The sequence below is a fragment of the Leptodactylus fuscus genome, chromosome 5, assembly GCF_031893055.1.
Source record: "Leptodactylus fuscus isolate aLepFus1 chromosome 5, aLepFus1.hap2, whole genome shotgun sequence".
Taxonomy (NCBI): domain Eukaryota; kingdom Metazoa; phylum Chordata; class Amphibia; order Anura; family Leptodactylidae; genus Leptodactylus; species Leptodactylus fuscus.
Window position 1 is genome coordinate 215,416,285 of NC_134269.1, and position 23,968 is coordinate 215,440,252.

A 23,968-nucleotide genomic window follows, 5' to 3' on the forward strand; every position below is an offset into this window, starting at 1 on the left:
GGCACGTACACTTTGCCACCAGCCGGTCGCCGTGCCAGGTGCTTCCATTCATTTCTATGGGAGCGTGCTGTTCGAAACGGCTGATCTGAACAGTGTTCGCTCATCTCTGCTCTTCACGTTTTGCCTGCAGTGTGATGGTTTCAGAGTACAGCTTGGTGTTCCTTTCATGTATTCCTGACCACTCCGAGTGCACAACAACCCCTGTATAACAACTCTGTGTAACAACCCCCCCCATGATCTTCCTACTCTATAACAACCTCCCATGATCTTCCTACTCTGTATAACAACCTCCCATGATCTTCCTACTCTGTATAACAACCTCCCATGATCTTCCTACTCTGTATAACAACCTCCCATGATCTTCCTACTCTGTATAACAACCTCCCATGATCTTCCTACTCTATAACAACCTCCCATGATCTTCCTACTCTGTATAACAACCTCCCATGATCTTCCTACTCTATAACAACCTCCCATGATCTTCCTACTCTGTATAACAACCTCCCATGATCTTCCTACTCTGTATAACAACCTCCCATGCTCTTCCTACTCTGTATAACAACCTCCCATAATCTTCCTACTCTGTATAACAACCTCCCATGATCTTCCTACTCTATAACAACCTCCCATGCTCTTCCTACTCTGTATAACAACCTCCCATAATCTTCCTACTCTGTATAACAACCTCCCATGATCTTCCTACTCTATAACAACCTCCCATGATCTTCCTACTCTATAACAACCTCCCATGATCTTCCTACTCTGTATAACAACCTCCCATGATCTTCCTACTCTGTATAACAACCTCCCATGATCTTCCTACTCTATAACAACCTCCCATGATCTTCCTACTCTGTATAACAACCTCCCATGCTCTTCCTACTCTGTATAACAACCTCCCATAATCTTCCTACTCTGTATAACAACCTCCCATGATCTTCCTACTCTATAACAACCTCCCATGCTCTTCCTACTCTGTATAACAACCTCCCATAATCTTCCTACTCTGTATAACAACCTCCCATGATCTTCCTACTCTATAACAACCTCCCATGATCTTCCTACTCTATAACAACCTCCCATGATCTTCCTACTCTGTATAACAACCTCCCATGATCTTCCTACTCTGTATAACAACCTCCCATGATCTTCCTACTCTATAACAACCTTCCATGCTCTTCCTACTCTGTATAACAACCTCCCATAATCTTCCTACTCTGTATAACAACCTCCCATGATCTTCCTACTCTATAACAACCTCCCATGATCTTCCTACTCTATAACAACCTTCCATGCTCTTCCTACTCTGTATAACAACCTTCCATGATCTTCCTACTCTGTATAACAACCTCCCATGATCTTCCTACTCTATAACAACCTCCCATGATCTTCCTACTCTATAACAACCTTCCATGATCTTCCTACTCTGTATAACAACCTTCCATGATCTTCCTACTCTGTATAACAACCTCCCATGATCTTCCTACTCTATAACAACCTCCCATGCTCTTCCTACTCTGTATAACAACCTCCCATGATATTTTCTTTGTAAGCTGTCAAATGGACAGTAAAGAATGGAGATGACCTTAAGGCTGGCCATAGACATTTGATATCTCATCTGACTGATGGCTACCTCTTCTGCTGCCACTTCTTACCCCATACACCTACACAATGTCTTCTGAATAAGGAGGAGAGATAAGTCACTATTAGACATATCAGATGGCATTTCATCATCCAGAAAGCAAAATGATCGGGTAGTTGAAATCCAACTTGTCCAATCCTTACGTTCCACATTTGCCATCAGGAAGCCCTGATTAGATTGTGGTCTCATCAGGTTGGCCAATATATCTAATGGGTCATCTGACAACGTGTCTATCGGTGCTGAGGACCTGACACCTTCTTACCGACTCTTCACATTGTACTTTGCGGAGTGAAGCGGTTTGCTGCTTGATGTGGTTGATGTCGAGTTGTGCTATTGCATGTCTGTCTGCGCATGTCTTGTGCATGATTACATCTACTTGCTTTGCCTTTAACCAATTGTAACCACTAGTTTACCCTGCAGGTGCTCCAAATATCCAAAACTAACATTTTTCTTCAGTCCAGTTGTACGAATGTTCCAGTTTGCAAAAAAGTATCTTCATAGGGTAGTGTAATTTTCAGTCTCTATCAAAAGCCATAGGACTAGTTAAAATTCATTTAATATTCATTCTTTAAATAGAAGCCCCTCCTCTGATTCTGGCACAGTTGGAATTTTCTCTCTAGCCCCCACAGGTCCTGAGTTATCAGTGCAGTCAGTTTTAGTGCCTGATATCCTAACTAAACTCTCTAATCTCACATGGGTGGTGTCTGTCTCTGATTGGTGCTCTGAGTCACGCCCCCTCCACCTGCCTGACTCCACCCACTAGAGATTAGAGAGTTTAGTTAGGATATCAGATTACACCAAAACTAACAGCATGGATTGCTCAGGATCTGTGGGGGCTAGAGAGAAAATTCCAACTGTGTCAGAATCATTGGAGGGGCAGCTGCCTAAAGAAGACCATCACTGCCTCCAACAAGGTCAACTCTTTTTATCCTTTAATTAAAATTAATAGCTCTAAAGGCCTCAATCAAATGTACAAAGGGTGCACAATTAGAGCAGCCCAAATGAGTTTATATTTAGGGTGCCCCATTCAGGATCAAAGTGGTGAGGATCTCTCATTCTAAAGAACGTGCCCTACCGTTACACATAATGAGCATGGACACCTTGCAATACCTAATATACCCTGTGGTGATGCTGTTGGGATAATAAACACCTACTCTCGGGGGTTCTTATAGAGGTCTTAAAGGGATTGTCCAAAAAGGTAATCCCTTTAATAGGAGTCTGTCACATGAAAAATACTGTCCAATCTGGGATGGCGACATGTTGTAGAACTGAAAACACTGAGCAAATTGATATATATTGGCGAAATATTCAGTGTAATCTGCTCTTTCTATGCTGAAAAGTCCAGGAGGTGGAGCGATCACTGATTGGCAGCCTGTCCTCTGACTGTGTATACAGAGATCTGCCAATCACTGATAGCTCCGCCTCCTAGACTTTTTAGCATAGGAAGAGCAGAGATTTCAGTGGATAAGTGACAAATTATCCCGAATCTTTTCCCATAAACCTATATATCAATCTGCTCCGCTCCTCCTGCTCTATAACACACTGCCTCCAGATTGACATGAGCAATATTCCCTTTAAGTAACAAGATCCCATCAGCCAAGCAGAAGAACGTTTAATGTGAATGGAAATGGAGAGAACGTTGTGCTAATACGCAATCCGATAAGCAAATTAACGTAACGTTAGAAGTAGCTTTAACCTGTAGAATTTTTGACTAAAGAACGAGTCCCCTTTAAGGTATCACAATCACACGTTTCACCCCTAGTAGGCGTAGATCTACCACCGCCCATTCTACCGCCCCGACCATCTCGCTCATTGCTCTTTATCCCATATTCTCTTTCAGCGAATAGAAAAGCTGGCTGTGCCGTTACCTCGCTGCTAGCGTCCGAACTGACCAAAGACGACGCGTTAACAACGGTGGCCATCAAGAAGAAGAAGTCTAACGAAGACTTGATTGGAATGGACATTGGTCACGAGGAGAGTCCGGATATGCTCACGCGCTCGAGTTAACCGGGCAGTGCGACGTATAGATAGATGAGCTGAGCGTATCGAAGACCTCACCAGAAAAAATCTCAACACCCAAGGCCATTTTCCAAAAGGCTCGTGTCAAAGAGGAGATGGGATGTCAACCACGCGGTTCTGGTCATAGGAGGACGGTGCTTATCGGTGGTCTTCATTTTCTTGAGTTTTCCTTTTAGTATATATGTGGCAGGTGTGGGTAACATAGCGGTAGGGCACCAGTACAGCCAAGTACGTCTTGGAGTTTTGGCAAGGAGGTCGACCTAGACTGGACTTAGACAACCTAACCAAAGTATGGACTAGTGTACGTACAATTCTGCCTTAATTCATCAGTTTGCTTACCTCTTCAGGATGGAGAAGATCGATATCACTGTAATGTAAATGGCTCTTTTATTTATCTCGGTATTTTCGCGGTTGCCCGGTCCATCTGACATTATGGCATACTTATGGCTTGCAACGTCTCGTCTCTTCCGCTATTTCCTCTACATGTAGTCTCTTGAAGACCGATACGTGATGGTACCGACAGACGTGAGAGGCCATATTTGTATTTTTTGTTGTTTTTTGCCTTTTTATGGCGTATATCACATAGGATCGATCATATTACAAAAATTCTACGACCTGCTGACAGCACTAGGTCTGGAAAACTCTCCGACGCCTAGTGGTGAACTTTTTAAAAATGTTTACCCGGGACTGTGTGCTCGTGACAGGACCGTGTACTTATCGCTGTCAGTGCTTGTTCACATTCTTCTTTTAATCCCTGGTGGATTAGAAAAGCACTTTGGACTGGCCGGAGTGGTATACAAGATGGCGTCCTCCAAACCGCTACTGTCTATACATGGTCATCAAGCCCGTACTAGCTGGATAATGCGGCACTCTCAGATGTCCATTGCACATTTTTTTACTTTAGGAAATTTAACTATTTTTGGATTTTTAAACATTTTTTTTTTTCCCTTGTAATATACAAGAAGGGGAGTCTGTCAGCAGAACCAGCATATCACCCCAGCCCTGCAGATAGATAGGTTACTGTCAGCAGAACCAGCTCATCACCCCAGCCCTGCAGATAGATAGGTTACTGTCACTAGAACCAGCATATCACCCCAGCCCTGCAGATAGATAGGTTACTGTCACTAGAACCGGCATATCACCCCAGCCCTGCAGATAGATAGGTTATAGTCACCAGAACCGGTATATCACCCCAGCCCTGCAGATAGATAGGTTATAGTCACCAGAACCGGTATATCACCCCAGCCCTGCAGATAGATAGGTTACTGTCACCAGAACCAGCATATCACCCCAGCCCTGCAGATAGATAGGTTACTGTCACCAGAACCAGCATATCACCCCAGCCCTGCAGATAGATAGGTTACTGTCACCAGATCCAGCATATCACCCCAGCCCTGCAGATAGATAGGTTAGTGTCACCAGATCCAGCATATCACCCCAGCCCTGCAGATAGATAGGTTACTGTCACCAGAACCAGCATATCACCCCAGCCCTGCAGATAGATAGGTTACTGTCACCAGAACCAGCATATTACCCCAGCCCTGCAGATAGGTTACTGTCACCAGAACCAGCATATCACCCCAACCCTGCAGATAGATAGGTTACTGTCACCAGAACCAGCATATCACCCCAGCTCTGCAGATAGATAGGTTACTGTCACCAGAACCAGCATATCACCCCAGCCCTGCAGATAGATAGGTTACTGTCACCAGAACTAGCATATCACCCCAGCCCTGCAGATAGATAGGTTACTGTCACCAGAGCCAGCATATCACCCCAGCCCTGCAGATAGATAGGTTAGTGTCACCAGAGCCAGCATATCACCCCAGCCCTGCAGATAGATAGGTTACTGTCACCAGACCCAGCGTATCACTCCAGCCCAGCAGATAGATAGGTTACTGTCACTAGAACCAGGATATCACCCCAGTCCTGCAGATAGATAGGTTACTGTCACCAGAACCAGCATATCACCCCAGCCCTGCAGATAGATAGGTTAGTGTCACCAGAACCAACATATCACCCCAGTCCTGCAGATAGATAGGTTACTGTCACCAGACCCAGCATATCACCCCAGCCCTGCAGATAGATAGGTTAGTGTCACCAGAGCCAGTATATCACCCCAGTCCTGCAGATAGATCGGTTACTGTCACCAGAACCAGCATATCACCCCAGCTCTGCAGATAGATAGGTTAGTGTCACCAGAGCCAGTATATCACCCCAGTCCTGCAGATAGATAGGTTACTGTCACCAGAACCAGCATATCACCCCAGCTCTGCAGATAGATAGGTTACTGTCACCAGAACCAGCATATCACCCCAGCTCTGCATAGATAGGTTACTGTCACCAGACCCCAGCATATCACCCCAGTCCTACAGATAGATAGGTTACTGTCACCAGCACCAGCATATCACCCCAGCCCTGCAGATAGATAGGTTACTGTCACCAGACCCAGCATATCACCCCAGCCCTGCAGACTGATTCTGGTAATTCCAACCTAGCTGTTGTTTCCCTTTGTGAGTCAGAGCCTAAGCTGCCGAGATATCACGGTTTTTGTAAACATGCAAATATGCCTCTTTGCAGAACACTCTTTTTGCTCCAGAGAGCTCGTTTGCATATTGTCAAAAACTGTGACGCAGGCTCTCTGTTTGATTTAGATGATCCTAACCTATCTATCTGCAGGGCCGGGTTCTGGTGACAGACTCCACCTAAGACCCTCTGCAGAAGGATTCTCATCCCTACATTAATGGCCACAAGCCTTTGGCCAGCCTGGCAGCCACATCATCTCCTTGACTATTTGCCCATCTTAGTAGGAAATGGACCATGAATAAGAAAACGAACAGCAAAATGACTTAGTCAAACACTGCAAGTAACGAAAGAAAAAAAATAAGATGAAATATTTCTAGAAGTCTGTATGATGTCATAGAATGCTATATGATGTCATAGAAGGCTGTATGATGTCATAGAAGGCTGTATGATGTCATAGAATGCTGTATGATGTCATGGTGTTTTATTTTATACATGAATATATTATTGATTTATAGGATTATTATATTTAGGATTTGGCAGTATTTCTATATGGGAGCACGTGGCGGTAATATAATTTGATCATAGGATTTATTGCATAGTAACAGTCGGCCCAGCTGTGCTGTATCAGTACTAGGTGGGCTCGATTAGAATATATTGGGTTAGGGGCACCATCTTACTAGATGTATACAACTTTTAGGAAGATTTTTTTTTTTATTATTACTTTAAAATCCACTAAACTTTTTATGTTTTCCTTGGGCACTTCCTGCATCTGAACTGTGGTATGAAACAAAAATATCCAATGTAATTTTTTTTTTTTTTTTTTTTAATAAAAAAAAATCTTGTACTTTTTTTTTTCCCTCATGCACTCGTATGAAAACTTTATCGTTTGTCCTGATTTGAGACATGGAGGAATTCCTATGGCACATTCTTTTTAAGTTGTGTTTTTTTTTGTTTTTTTTTTAATATAGAAAAAGATTTCTTTACTAAGCACAAAAATATAGAATAAAATTTTGCACACCAGCACTAAAAGAAAGCTAAAAAAAAAAAAAGTGAGACAGTTGTGCTCAAATGAATATCATCGAATATATAGAAGCAAAATGCTTCGGGGTTTAGTGTCCCAAGTCGCCCTGTTATAAAGCCATCCGTGCCTGTAATAAAAATATTTTAAAAACCTATATACTGCCTCTGTACTACTAAGGAGTAGACCTCAACGCCAGCACGCATGCGCCCAGTGAGGCCAGGGTTTACGTCCTCAGATTAAGTGAAGACCTGCGCATGCGCCGAGAGCTCCAGAGAGGAGTCTGATGAGACTCCTCTGTAGATAAATATAAAGGTTTGGGGGGGGGGGGGGGGAAGGTTATAAGAAAAGATGGATTTAAAACTGGGCATTTTGGGACATTATAAGGAGCCATCAGTGGTTTCGTGTCCCCGATCGACCTGACCAGTTCTCCTTAAGCTAACTACAGAAGGTAGATCATGATATAAATTATATGATATTCAGATTAGCACATTAAAGGGATTGTTCCGCTGATAATTATTTAGAAAAGGCTCGAAATAGTGAAAAAACAATCAGAGCACAACAATCTCCCTGCTGCTCCCGATCCTGGATTTCCTGCTGGTCCCGATCCTGGATTTCCTGCTGGTCCCTCCTGACACAGGAAGTGACTGCTCAGCCAATCCCTGACGGCAGTGTGATCTGCCTCAGACAGGGATTGGCTCAGCAGTGAAAGGCAAGGGTGAAATTTTTTATTTACTTTTTTTTAACCATTTTCTAGCTCTCGACAACTCCATAAGATCTACATCATGCTGGATCTATAATTCCTAGTTGGGACTGTAGGGACTGCAGGTAAAGTTTCGCTCTGAAATAACTCAGTTTGCCAAAATCCTTCTGCATTCGGACCTTGCGGGTCCGGCGGGTTATCCCCTCGCTGTAAACCAATCAGGATACACATCAGATTTTCAGCCTTTCGATAGATAACTTTGTATATTACTATTTTAGCTGGGGGAGGCGGCTTCCTGATCATGTCACGCGTCATGGCTCCTACTTTAGTTTTACAGATTTTATTTTGGTGTTTTAGTTTGTGTCTGAGATATATTTTTTCTACTCTTCTGAATGTTCTGGGTGCTGGGCTCCCCGTACTTATACAGCATTGTAACATAGCGGCAGAGACTTTTACTGATTTTTACTCCATGAGCACATTGTTGTATTATCGGTGGTGTTGATGTAGAATGTCTACGTGAAACCCTGTGTATGTGCGTGAAATATTTGTGGCTTTTGATAGAGCACAATCTGACAAACCTACGGAGCACATCGCTTTATGTACAAGGTCAGGGGATTGCGGAAGTATCGGATCCCGAACTGGAGCTTTATGTTTATCACATGACAGCAGTGGTGCAGAAAAGTCTAGTCGAAGGGTCGTCAGGGACTCTCTGGCCATTGGTAAGCCCCGTAGACCTGCCCTATTCAGAGCTGTGGAGTCGGTAGGCCAAACCAACAACTCCGACTCCTCTATTTTTCCTCAACCCAACTCCGACTCCATCTTAAATGGCTTCTGGCCATGGTCAATAAAGCTCTAGTTCAGGAAAAAAAAAAGCCAGTGATTGATTCCTATAAAATTAAGAAAATAAAAAATAAGAATTGTATAATATGATTATAGCCGGAATCAGTAACTTTTTATTTCAACTCACCCAAAACTGGCCCCAACTCTGACTCGGAAGCCACAGCCCTGGCTTAATGTTTTTATGTATTTTCCTAATATTCGGCAATGTTTGGACATGCTCTTAAAAATCTAGGCTTTATTACGGCACATCTTACATTGATCTACCAATCTGGCCATAGATAACACCAGAACACCAGTAATAATCCCAAAGTTGGCCTAATGGGCTCTCGGTGCGACAAGCTTTACCCCCATCTGTATTAAAAAAAAAAAAAAAATCCCGCACCTCCTGTATTCTTACCTTACTGCCATGCTTAATAAAGCGATTGCTGCTAATTCCATGTAACGCTCGGAGCACCGAGGGGTTCTCGACGTGGTGCCAAGGGTAAGACTAATGCCCCATCACTCTTGTCGGCACCCTGTTATCGAGCTCGATTCTTCGCCCTCGCGGTCCACGCCACCACGGTAAGCTGCCATATATTCATCTCACATTATCACAGGTTTTTGTGACTCTCGTGAAATCCTACAAGCCAAACGTGGCGAGCCAGACATCTCATCTATTTTTATATATATATATATTGCATTTTACACCGTTTATACCACTGGATATACCATGTTTGCCGAGCTCATTTTTGGTCTGTTTTCTGGGAATTGTAATCATATCATTATTTTGTTTATAATGTTAATAAAACAATTGAACGGTTTTTGTGTCTGACTTTATCTTCGTGTGGATGAAAGAGAATAAAAAATACTTACACGGGTTGTTTCAGTTATTTTATGGGGGGGGATCATCCGCCGGGAACGGAGTGCAAAGGACCACTAGATCCCCGACGATTGGGACATACAACACATCTTTTCACCAGTCTATCGTATGAATGATCCAACCATCAACATTCCAAACTAAAGTGGCAAATCCGGAACGTGGCCTAATAAAATGGGCGGGGCATAAAAGTGACGGTGTGGACTCTTTCGGCAATTCATGAATTTTAGAATAATGATCGACCAACGTAGTTGAGTTCAGCTGAAGTACAAAAATAGATAGTTTGTCTCCCCCGTCCTCCTGATCACAGAGGGGACCCGGCAGTCGGATGCTTATCCCCTGTGCTGTGGATTGGGAATAAGAGTCTATAACGGGACAACCCCTTTAAGGCACAGATGTCCCATGACGGTGATATGATTTCCTATACAGTGTCCTCTTCTCTGCCAGGTTGCATTACTTTTCAGTATATGCCAACTCTTTTCGGCATGCTATAAGTTGTGATCCAGACGCCCGGTAATGGTAAAGGGGTTTTCCAGTTTTGGTATGTTGTTTAACCAATCCTTACAATAGGTCATCAGATTAGTGGGAAACCAACACCTAGGACCCCCAACACAAGAGACCGCAGTGTTTAGATGAGCGCTGCAGCCTCTTCTCGGAATACCAAGCACAGCCCCTATTGGTCGGTTTAGTGCCAGAATTGTGGCGCAACTATGTAGCAAATTGTTGCAACTTTAGCTCTGCCCCCTTCATTGTAGACCACACTCTTTTCCAGTCAAGGTCCAGCCCTCTTATCAAGTTAGTCTGACTGGCCTAAAACGGAGAAATGCACCAAAAATTGCCAAAAAATACAACAGTAAATACCAACCATGGGCCGTTGTCGTCTCGGACTGTTATAGGGCTGTGTGTACTTCGCCCATTGCTTTCAGTATATTTGAGCATCGCTTTTAGTGACGGGCAGCGAGGAGAACAGGATAAAACTGTCATGGCTTCTCCTCATTCCATCGGGAGTGTAAATAAAATATTACCGGCTTTTAGCAAATCCTTAATGCACAAAACTATTCTGAAGTCACGAAATCCCAAATCTCTCCTGGATTATAATACGACTGAATTTAGAGACTCTGAACATGACAGCCATTCTAAACGGAAGATTCTGACTTGGGTTACAGTTCTGGATCTTTATGGGAATCCTCTACTTCCACCTACTAGTCTATAAGCGGACCCCAACCACAAAGTCGAGCCCCTGGAGGGCCTGTATAGGAAATATAGTCAGGGTGTGTCACATCATATTACAATGATGATGTCTCTTGGAAGATACTAATTGGGAACCAGTGATACTAAGATGTAGAAACCCCTTGTCTGTATGTCTATCGGGCGTCACGACATGGCACCAAGAAAACAGATATCCGATGAAGTTGGCACAGAAGTCTATGGAGATGGGAAGAGGAACAAGGAGGCAGCTCTCATTGAAGTCAGTGGGAGCCGGATTTTCATGCGGATTCCGCATCAAAATCCAGTCCAAAAAACTCTATGTGAACGAGCCCTTACTGAGACCAAGAAGCTCTGTATACTCCACAGATCTTGGTGATGCCAATAAACCTCAAATGTCTCCGAAGCCAATGACCAACCATAAAATAAGGAATATCAGCAGATTATCATAAAAGCCAGTTGTCTTCCTCCATGGTCACCTGTATCCAAGAAAACCTCTTCTCTACAGGCCACTATGTGCATAATATATTTCCAAATAGGGCGGGACCTGATGACCATCTTTACCAGCAGCTCTCCACATTGAAAGGACATGGAAAGGGGACGGGATTACTAAGTCAATGAATATGTGGTGTACTAGGCGGTCTAACCATACGCCTATTTCTCAAGCAGCATTAGACACTGTGATAAATCTGCTGCACTGTAAAATGATCTAGTCTAAGTCTAATCTGCCGCATTGTGTAGTGGGAGTGCGGCATAACCACTACACCGCCATCTGCTTCTACCTGTACAGGGTGTACTCAGAGCAGATCAGTGGGGAGTGCTGGGTGTCGGACCTCACCAATCTGATATGGATGATCTAGCCTAAGGATAGGCCATCAATATCTCTTAAAGGGGTTGTCCCATTAAGAACCGTATAAGATTGTTGGGGTCACGAGCTATCACGAGAACGGAGAACCGGATGTCCCCCATTCCTCCTCCTTGCGAATTGAGCACCATTGTATTTCTGTTACCGGTGCTCTAGTCTCCCATAGCAGTCAATGGACCACCGATTACCCAATCCCACTGACGCTCCATCAGGAGGAGGTATAGCAAGCTTTTGGTCCTTCGTTCTGATCACAGGGGGCGGACCTGTGTCTAGAGGTAGGCATCCTTAATGGGACAACCCCTTTAAGATCTACTTTTTTAATGATCTTTTCAGTACACTTAATGGTTTCTTCTAGATCCTGATCTAGAGTAACAGCCCCCAGATATAATACTGCATGTTCCTCAATCCTTAGAACCTTCCTTCTGCTCCATCTTCAACAACAGACGTCCATGATTCGCTGACACACATGTCATGTATAGTCCTCGAGCACAGGTTTCCAAAATTGCCACCTGAGTTTCGATGTCATCTCATCCTCTCCCATAAAATACAGCGCAGTATACACAAGACATTCCCTTCCTCAGGTTCCCAGCAATATCCAGTGACCCATTTGTCTTCAGGAGGAAATGACCTGACATCTACGCAGACCTTCACCGGCTCTAACTCCTCACCTGGCTCATCCGGTCCCTAATGTTTCAGGAGTCAAATACAATGACGTGCCAAGACGTCTTCCAGGAGACTCCACCATAAAAGCCGAGGCTTCAATAAACACAGATGACTTAGCTGATGGAGTTGTAGGAACGTAGTCCTCAATTCCTGAAGGTCTGAGGCCTGCTCAGAATACTTAGAGACTATTTTAGCACATTGGGCTTCTTTGTATATTGTGCTATGGAGGACGTGGTAAATTTTAGGCTTTTTTCATGACCCCGTTGCTGTCTTGTGAGTGTTCCACTACTGACGGGATGTGAGTAAGCATGAAATGTGATTAATAATCTGCAGACAAGGCCTCGCCTGTTCTCGGCTGCAGTCACTCGGTTGTTAGTGTCATGTTAATTGTTACTTTGTGCCTTATATAGTGATCTTGTCCAGAGGACATCGAGTTATTAGGAAGCCTCTGCCGTCTGAGCGCTCTATGGTTTAGGGGGTTTAGTTGGAGCTCCGGCATTGACAGACATCCTGCACCCAATACAAGGAGCCCGGTGTTCCTTACTAGACTCCGTATCTTTCAAATCTGGGGACGTGGGGTGACGTCTGCCCCCATTACTGTGCCACATCTATTAAGAAAAAAGAGGTTAATGAGGGGAATTTTTCTATGATAAGATGAAGGTCACAGCATAAAGGAGACAGATAAGAGCCCCACCCCCGCTGGTCACTTCTTACAGGTCCCGTCTGGTCTCTCAAAACACACAGTGATTGTCCTGAAGATGTCCACTCGGCCAGCGGTAGTCACCAGCAGGGAGTCAGAGAGGGAGGAGATTATTCTTATTTTACAGAATTTTTCCTCTTCATTTCATTTTATTAATCTTTTTATGTTATTATTAAAAAATGTTGACTGTTTTTGAATATTTTGACATTTCTACAGCGGAACTTCCCGTTATATATTAACCATGTCTTATACGCTCTGATGCTTCATGACTGTATGTGATAGCGTCTTCCTTGGCTTGTTTAGCTCCACCCAGATTAGGCCCAACCTCACAGACAGATCTACGCCACACGTGGCCACTAGATGGCAGTACAGGCTAAGAGGTAAGAGATCGCCCATTACAGGGAGTCTGGTGCAGGCGTATACGGTGTATATCATATTTCTTGTAATGTCTCACTACATTTTGTTTGTACCCCGACAAAATGTACACGTCCCTCCCCCGCAGCGTCAGTGTAATGTAGGCCTCACGTCGCACTTCAGTATTACATTCTATCATGTCTGGTTTCTCATGCACCACTGCTGGTCCCCACTTAATGCGGGGGGGAGATGCACCTAATGTATGAGAGGTACATACACCTCTTAACAAGGCACATCGATGGCCCTCCGTGATCCAGGACACCTGGCGGGGTAAACCTGAGAGATAATAGACAACAGTGACTGGTAACAGATTATAATGATAAACTGGGTCTGCTGAGACCACACCCCCTCCTACTAAGCACCGCCCTAAAATGGGCAAAAACACATAGAAAGTAAAAAGTAACAATTTTGATGCAAATTTGACTGTTTAATAAAAACCTGTAGTAACCTGCTGATCAGCTGCTCCAGGACAGGCCAAGAACCACGCTGCTCACTCATCATAGTGGCGGCTTTAGGTACTGCAGCGGTGTCTCATAGGCTCCAATGGGGCAGTGCTGAAATAGTTAAAGTTACAGTACAACGAGTGAGCAGAGCGGCTATGGCTTGTCAACATTACCAGGGGGCGATGAACTGTGGGGTCCTATGTGTTGGTCACAGATCTAATATTGATGACCAATCCTAAGGATAAGGCAATAATAATAGAAAGTGGATAATCCCTTTAAGGCATCCCTGATGTGGACTTTAAGACATATACGTCTGCATAATGTTGCTAAAAATCTATCTATCTCCTATCTATCTATCTATCTATCTATCTATCTATCTATCTATCTCCTATCTATCTATCATCTATCTATCTATCTATCTATCTATCTCCTATCTATCTATCTATCTATCTATCTATCTATCTATCTATCTCCTATCTATCTATCTATCTATCTCTCTCCTATCTATCTATCTATCTATCTCTCTCCTATCTATCTATCTATCTATCTATCTATCTATCTTCTATCTATCTATCTATCTATCTCCTATCTATCTATCTATCTATCTATCTATCTATCTATCTATCTATCTATCTCCTATCTATCTATCTATCTATCTATCTATCTATCTATCTATCTATCTATCTCCTATCTATCTATCTATCTATCTATCTATCTATCTATCTCCTATCTATCTATCTATCTATCTCCTATCTATCTATCTATCTATCTATCTATCTCCTATCTATCTATCTATCTATCTATCTATCTATCTATCTATCTATCTATCTATCTATCCATCTATCTATCCATCCATCCATCGATCCTCATTTTATCTATCTTGTATCTGAACATGTATATAACTAATGAATATATGTATTTCATCCTGTAACAGAGTAACCTTTTCCTCCCCTGTAGTATTTGAGTTCAGTCTTTTCGGGGCTGACTAGTATTTCGGTGCGGCCTCCTCTGGATGAGCTCATTCATGTTCCCGTGCACACTTGTCTCTCTGCTGTGAATGACAATGAGCGCTGCTTGTTTTCCTGGCTTCTCCATTGCTTATCTGTAGGTTACACTCAGAGGCCCGGGCTCTCTCTCCTCTTCTTCCTCTTCTTCCTCCTCTTCCTCTTCTTCCTCCTTCTTCCTCTTCTTCCTCTTCTTCTATGGCTTCGCTGTGATAATATTCAGGTTTTCTTTCTATAGGGGAATATTTATTGCAACATTTACTTGGAAATGCAAAAGTTTACAAGACAAGACTGACCCCAGTGAAGACGAAGTGTCTGGATCATTGGAGCGACTGTGGTCACAACCTCTGCACGTGGAGTCAGTCTTGGCAGGAGTTGAGGGTTTGATGGGAACCATATGCTGGAAACATGTTTGTCTGGTATTGTGCAATGTTACAGTCAGCTGGAGGTAATGGGGCGGCCATATATACCCTGAGAGTCCCAGCTCGGCCTCCTGGAGTATGAGCTCATATCTATAGGATGTGCACAGGAGACCCTCAGCAGATTTAGATACATTGTAACTGAATAGTATTAGGCTGCATTTACTCTGTGCAATTCTGATGCGTCTTGTGAACTCAGCCTAAGGGCTTATATCTTTGGAATAGCCGAACGGATTTGGATAAAGAAAACACCAAAGTGCTCTGGGTGACAGCGCCGGTCAGATGATGGATGTCATTGGGCTTTACAGACCTGGGGACAGGTTTTCTTTAACATCTCGGTATAGTCAAATATCCTTGTATGGGTAAGATAGCAATGTTAGGAGACAGAAGAACAACAAATGTAAGGAGAGGTGATGGAAACGGAAGAGCCTAATCTGGGATCCTGGAAATAGGGGAATTATCTTAAAAAGGGGGGACCCTAACCCTGAGGCCCCCCTGTAAAGTCCTGCAAATATACATAATACACAATATAATGTCCTGTACGCTGTGTCAATTGGTTCACTGGGGGGGGGGTCTATAGTCACATGATAACATATATATAAGTATCGGTCTATGGGCAGAGAACATCTCTGGTGGGATATTGGGGAGCCCTGCACCTCTCTGCATGGGGCGCTATAGTCCCCTTTCTGGCCATGATGTAACAGAGCCGAGGACTGTGGGAAAAACCTATTGTAGGATCTATTTTGGTGCAGTACCAATGGTACCGCAAAGAGTTAATAACAAACTCAGCTCTGCTACTCCTCTCTCTCGGCCTAACAAAGGCTGGCGGTGCGATGTGCGGTAGATGTATAATTTCACATGGAAACGTATGGTTATATAACGGCGTTGCGTCATCTCTTAGTCTTATCACCGTGACTCACCGCTATTAATATATTTCCACTTTCTCCAATTAGTCATCTTCACACCTATGTAACGAAATCTTCTCCGAGCTTCGACTCTTAAAGGAGAAATATTAGTTTATCTTCTGGTTCTCTGTAGGGTTCAATGACCTGTAACGTCTCGAGTCAGCCTTACACGAGGTGGTGCCCTCGGCTTTATCGTCTGGGAAGGTCCTATCATGGTGCACACTTGGTCTTCTAGAAGCCACAGCTCTCCAAGAAGAAGATGAACCTACAACACCAGCCCAACAGTGACCTTCACGCCGTTTTGGTGCTTGTCCAAACAGGCAGCTACAGGCACCACCCAACCTTGTCACCGCCACCAGTCAGGTCGGCCGCAGCTCCAGTACTTTGTACTATGACAATGTCTCCCTCTATGAGCAGGAGCCATTAGAAATTTGTCTATGGATGTTCCTATAAAGGATGAAGATTCTGTCCATTGCTCTGCTCCTGGTCTTTTATATGACATTATTAGACTTTCTGGATTCATCTATCAGATTTTGGACTGAAGGGATTTCACTTTCGGATGGTTTTATGTTTGCGGTTTAGGTTACGGTTGCATGTTGTGTAATCCGCAGCTTTGGCTGTCACTTGGTTTATTTGTTCCATCGTGTTGATGTTGTGCAGGAAAAACAGGATATTCCTCCAGATTGTCGGCAGGGTCGGCACATCCAGCTCCGAAGGAAAACAGGATTCACAACCCTGCGGGCGGCGGAGATCCCTCCTCGTAGTCGCTTCCTCTTCCCCCCATTACATCTCTCCTCACCTTCTTATCATTGTTGGCTCGGATTCTCTTCTGCCTTTTGCATTTACAAGTTAGTTCGGAAGTGACAACCAAGTCCTGACCTCAGCAAAGTCTGATGGAGAACTACAAGTACCACAAGTCCTCCACCTATATGAAGATACATAACTGTCACCTGACCCAGCATATCACCCCAGCCCTGCAGATAGATAGGTTACTGTCACCAGAACCAGCATATCACCCCAGCCCTGCAGATAGATAGGTTACTGTCACCAGAACCAGCATATCACCCCAGCCCTACAGATAGATAGGTTACTGTCACCAGACCCAGCATATCACCCCAGTCCTGCAGATAGATAGGTTACTGTCACCAGAACCAGCATATCACCCCAGCCCTGCAGATAGATAGGTTACTGTCACCTGACCCAGCATATCACCCCAGCCCTGCAGATAGATAGGTTACTGTCACCAGACCCAGCATATCCCCCCAGCCCTGCAGATAGATAGGTTAGTGTCACCAGACCCAGCATATCACCCCAGCCCTGCAGATAGATAGGTTACTGTCACCTGACCCAGCATATCACCCCAGTCCTGCAGATAGATAGGTTACTGTCACCTGACCCAGCATATCACCCCAGTCCTGCAGATAGATAGGTTACTGTCACCAGACCCAGCATATCACCCCAGCCCTGCAGATAGATAGGTTACTGTCACCTGACCCAGCATATCACCCCAGTCCTGCAGATAGATAGGTTACTGTCACCTGACCCAGCATATCACCCCAGTCCTGCAGATAGATAGGTTACTGTCACCAGACCCAGCATATCACCCCAGCCCTGCAGATAGATAGGTTACTGTCACCTGACCCAGCATATCACCCCAGCCCTGCAGATAGATAGGTTACTGTCACCAGAACCAGCATATCACCCCAGCCCTGCAGATAGATAGGTTACTGTCACCAGAACACTGTACATTTCCTTGTATAGGTCTATTGACTCCTCATATACAGAATATGATGAATACCGGCAATGCCCAATGGATCCAAATCACTTACAAGATCTTTCAAGCTTAGTCTAAGGGTCTATTCTTTTTGTAAATAGTGTGTGATAGACATTTCAAATGCAGATGTGAACAGAGCCTTACCTATGAAGACAAAGAGGTCAGACTCCAACTGAAAAGTCTCTGACACCCCACTTGTGTATTATACCTGCTCTAGTAGTCAGATGTGCCTCAGTTATATACAGGGACTCATAGATAAGATGTCCACGTTGAGGCAACATCTTGTGCATTTATATAATATAATGAGATGAAGAATGTGTAAAAGAATCTGGAATCATGTTCACTTTGTGGTCTGGTCGTGTCCAAGCAGATCCCTCGACACTGGTGCCAACATTCAATGCCAACACTATTTGGCTGATTCATGTCCGCTTGGCTAAAAATCCCTAAAGATCCTCAAACATAATAATTTAGGAACTGTAAAGAGAAAGCTACGAGTAGTATAAGACAACGCCCCGGCACACGGTCTATATTCCATACCATCCATGGCCTCCTCCTTAAGCATCTCCAGTTGTCCGGGCATCTCCCCAGCAGCGTATATTCTGTCTCATACGTTCCTTCAGCTGTTCAGACTTGGAATATTTCTCCACCCATTAAACATTTCTAGACGTCTCATGTTTCACTCTCCAGATGTCACCAGGATGTCAGCGGGGGGGCTCAGCACGACTCCCGAAATCACATGAATGTGGCGAGACTGTGACATGCAATAGAGCGACTGAGAGTAAAGGATTGTTGGGGCAGACAATTTATAATAAATCTTTAATGTTCAGATGTAGCAAAGGTTAACTTGACACGACTGTTGGATACTTAGCTGTAGGTATTGATTGGCAATGGATGGAGGGACAAATCCAATAAGTAGGGTTGAGCCGATCTTGAGATTTCAGGATCGATTTTAAAATCCGATTTCCGATCATTTTCCAGCCGATCCCGATCGTGAAATTTACTCGATCGCCGATTGGGATCTGATCTTTCCCGATCCCGATCGCTCAACCCTACCAATAAGTCTTATTGTAAATTTATGAAATTATTAAAATGGCAATAAAATTATTAAATACTTAGCAAGTGTCCTGAATTTTCCACGACTGTCTGGTTTGACAACCCTGCAAACTTGTGCACGTCCCATGAGGGATTTGCTGAAACCCAACCATGATTTGGAGACCATACTGCATACATATGGTCACTCCTGCCTTACTTGTCATACTCACCTCTCCCCAGTGCCCCTTCGTACAGCCCTCGGGGATTGATCAGTGGTTGGAGAGAAGGAGGACCAGGGCTGTGCCATAAATCGTGGGTATAGGTGTGTGTGATTTTTGTTATTTTACACCCACCCCAGCCCCCCATGGGTTATAACATTTTTTCCGTGTATAGCCCCTTTAAGATTAACCTTGGCACCATAACCTATTATTGCAATGCTCTAGCAGTCACACCAGGGATACATCTGTATTATACAGAAGGTTCTCTATGAGTGACCCCATGATTTCCGTATGGGTCCCCTAAAAAAGCAGGATCGAATACATTGTATCCCACAGAACTGAGAACCAGAACTGAGTCTGATAATGACAGATCAGAGTCCTGGGATTGAATTAACTCCCGTCTAATTTGCGATCGTGTCGTAATGGATACAAGACTAGACGAGGCGAATACGTTCCGCTCCAGCTTTAATAACTAAAAATGAAACCGCTCCCCAGGGACAGAGATGGAGCCGTCTATTCCAGTCGCACAGAAAATTAGAATGTTTAGGTCCTGACAATCTTGGCCTCTTTTTTGAAGCTGTTAAAATCTGTCTCTGGAGCGAATTATTGGGCTCTTTGATGTTTCTGATTATTAGAAGAGATGAAAATAATATTACCAAAGGGAATTTCCAAATGTGAAAATTAAACATCTCAATTTGCAGCTCTGCCGATTCCAACAAATACCGTGCTGTAACATGTATAAACTAAGAAGATACAGTGTATATATATAGTTATGAAAATACTTAAAGGGGACCCATCAATTCTAGTTCTTAGCCTCTGTTAGTAGCCGCCTCTCCACTGATTCTAGCACGGTTGCAATTTTTTCTCTAGCCCCCACCATTCCTGAGTAACAAGCGCAATTAGTTTTGGGGGCCTGATATTCTATGTAAGCTCTGTAATGTCAGAAGGTGGTGTCAGGCAGTGGGCGTGTTTCAGAGCTCCAATTAGAGGCAGCCAATGTCAGAGCTCAGAATCACACCCCTTGTCTGCTCCTGCCTGACCCCGCCCACTTGAAAGTACAGAGCCTGAATAGTATATCAGGCACCATTGATTGCTCAGAAATGGTGGGGGCTAGAAAAAAAAACATTCAACATGTGCCAGAATCAGTGGAGCAGGGACTATTAAATAATGTAAAGATCCAGACTTGGTGAAGATCTAGCTACAAACACCATAAAATGAAAATGAATCAGTACGGGGCCCAGGAAGTGAGCGGTGAGTATGATTCTCAGTACTTAGTGCTCTTAGGTCTCGCTGCTTCTTCTATGGGCCTTGCACCTACATCAAAGCAACCCTGGAACACAGAAGGAGCATGAGTACTGAGACGCATAGTCACCGCTCACTCCCTAGACCCTAAAGGTAACCAATGAGTATTTCATCACTACTAATAGAAGAGGTCATTGGTTACCGGGCCACAATTGAATGATGATTCTGGAGACCGGCCGGCCAGGGTCAGCAAGGGGTTGGTTTTATCCATTAAATCATTGTCTATGCCCCTGATGTGACATCCTTTGTCATGCCTTCACACAATGTAAGAATACAGGGACTTATTGTTATGATATTGACTGAGGGGCAAACTCTAGAAAGTGCAGAAACTGGCTGATACCAGAGAACCATAGAATAAACCACCTAAATCCTATCCAACCCTGGGAGATGGAGTCTACGGCTGCTCGGACAACTTCACCAGAGCCCAGTGCAAGGCCGGTTGTTCTTTGTGGGATTAGAGCAGCGCTGCACCTCTAATGAGGCGAGGTGAGGCGGTAGCCTCAGGCGGCGTTATAGTCTCAGCTGCAGGGGGCGGCATTTTGGCTGACCTAAATGTTTTCGGCGGGCCACGGGGGAGGAGAGAGGTAGTTTGGGGCAGCCCAGGAGACCATTTGTAACCCTTAACCCCCTCAGTATTCAGTCTGGGGGGGGTGTCTGTTGATCATCTGCCTCAGGCAGCACAGAGGCTAGGTTCACCACTGGATTAGAGGTCCAGATTATCACCCCAGAAGTTTAGTATAAGAAATAGATGAATCCAGAATCAAATCCAGAATCCAGAGGAAAACACGCAACGTGATAAACTGATGTAATACACAGAGCACAGGACATGACATTTCCTGAAATCCATCTATCTCATTCTCCGTGTCTGTATACTCCTCCACATTGTACACCGGAGATACGGTGACTCAGACTTGCCTTCCATCGTACAGAATTGGCCCAGAACTCGAATCTGTGTCCTAAAGTGTTGCCATAGGAACTCCGTACATTTATTCTCAGCTATTTCTTACTGGGTACAGATATATATAGTATACGTATAGCATATCTCCTTCATTATGTGAGGGGAAAGACAGGAAACGTCTTGTAAGTAGAAGCTGTTATTGTGAATGGTCCTTATTATCAGCGTGACTCACCTACCAACCCACACGTGCCAAATCCGGAAACAATGTGATGTACTGTTCTGGAGGAGACGTCCATGCAGCACAAATAACCTCATGCTGGGGGTTAGGAGGACACTATTTTAGGAAGCGTTATTCATTGTGGTCTGATTTTTCGGTATAAACCAGGAAAATCAAAGTAAGGGTAAGTTCACATGGGAGTTTTTTGGACGGCGACAGCCTCAGAATCCAGTCCAAAAAATGGCTAGCCGCTGGGGTTGAGCGATCGGGATCGGGAAAGATCGAATCCCGATCGGTGATTGAGCAAGTTTCATGATCGCGATCGGCTGGAAAATGATTGGAAACCGGATTTTGAAATCTCAAAATCGGCTCAATCCTAAAAGTGACTTTTCCCATAGAGAAGCATTGACTAGGGTTGAGTGATCTGGATCGGGAAAGATCGGATCTCGATCGGCCATCGAGCAAATTTCACAATCGGGATCGGCTGGAAAATGATGGATTTTAAAATCGATCCTGAAATCTCAAGATCGGCTCAACCTTACTAGCCGTAACTGGATATGGGTGCAGTGTATACAGTTGCGGCATTCCGCTCCGTATGAGGCCCAAATGAATGGGCCAAGTCGGGAGGGAGTGTCTCGAGGCGGATTACCGTGGCTGAATCAGCCGCAGATTCCTCCTGAAGAAAGGGCAGCTCACTTCTTTTTTCACCGCTTGCGGAAGAAGGAAATGTCTCCCGTCTCCCATTGATTTTGCGTCAAAATCCAGTCCAAAAGACCCCGTCTGAACCCGGCCTAAGGGTAAAGAGTGATGGAAATCCACATAGGGTTGCCATTGGTTTTGTTAAGCTGCCTCTGTTGCCGAGATATTGTCATTTTTGTTAATATGCAAATGAGCTTTTTGGAGCAATGAGGGCGTTACTGATGAACTCTTTGGAGCAATGGCCACACCCTTGTTACTCTAAACATCTCATTTGCATATATACAATGACAATATTTCGGCAATGGAGGTACTGATTCAGGTAACCCTAACATAATCTATCCTTTAAATGAAATCTCTAGTGCCACCTATTGGCAGGAAGAACCCTATAGATCAATGCCGGGTTTTGGGATTAAAGCCAAACCAGAATATCTGTTCCAAAAGTTAGAATTTTTCCATCAAGTAGAAATTAATTTGCCTATAACTTCCTAAGATTCTTAGCAGAATCTGAAGACTCTGTGTACTCGAGAAGGAGGCAGTCTCCTTAAGGCGACGTAGTACCCCTTGTGAAATGGTGACCTAAATGCGAAGCTATAGACGGGGGAACGTTCCTCGCCTTCAGCTTCCTGTATGTATGATATGGTGTGTTCTATGTATTGTATACGATACGATTTGCCTCCGACTTCTCCGACTTTTGATAGACAACCGGTCACAATGATATATCTTTATCTTTTGTTCTATGGTGTGACTAATATTCCTTTCTATTCCTCCAGTTATTTTTAGCCGCGTACACACTTATGCATATTCCAGAATTTCTCAATTATTTATGCAGCTTTGGAATTTGATGTTTTTGCCGGTCGTCTGGATCATGTATAATTAAAGAGCTGAAAAGAAAAGAGGAAAAAATGTATAAAGCAAAAAATCTATCTCCCCGACGTCAACGTCTTTAAAACAGAATAAATTTTTTTTAAAAAATTCATTTTTTTCCCCAATTATTTTACTTTTTATTGCAGTTTGCTTTGAGCGACAACGCTTAATGTAAGTGCCGATACGTGATCGCAGATATTCCTTCTGTGCCTTTGGCCTGCGCTGACTGAATGTCAACATACCGGAGCGGCATAGAGACAGGCCGTGCGGAGTATTCCCTTTACCATCTGCAGTTACTACCGGGAGCAGATGGGCTGTCACAGTGAAAATGGATTCCCTCAATGTCTCCTGGAATGTGGCCACTGCCTAGAAAGAAAAGAGCCTTAAAGAATTAAAAAAAACCTGCCATCTGCCGGGCTGCGGCCATCGCTGTTGTCACTGCTATATTTGACTTAGGAAACCTTACCGTGTCACTGGGCAGACAGCGCGAAGTGAGAGCTTTGATCTCTGTCAACTTCAAAGTCAATCCAAAGTAGATCATATGGTCCGCGATAGTAACACCTCACAGATGCACGGGCGACATCGCCAGGGACAGTCACGGCACTAGGAACTTCCATACTGTAAGATATACATATATAGTGTACATTTACTTGTACACACATTAAAAACATATATGTACGCTGTGCCTACTCACATGTAATGTACATCCATATACACACCACTAACGAAGTGAGGTGAGGC

At 44.0% G+C, this 23,968-nt stretch overlaps 1 protein-coding gene across 3 annotated transcripts in view; it reads left to right on the forward strand.

Annotated features, from left to right (window-relative positions):
- DIAPH1 (diaphanous related formin 1) overlaps positions 1-4,089 on the forward strand; it is a 152,654-nt gene extending 148,565 nt beyond the window's left edge. For 2 of the 3 annotated variants that reach the window (XM_075275283.1, XM_075275284.1), the window contains one exon: positions 3,483-4,089. In XM_075275283.1, coding sequence (XP_075131384.1) covers positions 3,483-3,649 — 167 coding nt within the window. In that variant the 3' untranslated portion in view covers positions 3,650-4,089. The remainder of the gene's footprint in view (positions 1-3,482) is intronic. The other variant, XM_075275285.1, reaches the window with a different exon arrangement.
- Positions 4,090-23,968: the final 19,879 nt, after the last annotated feature.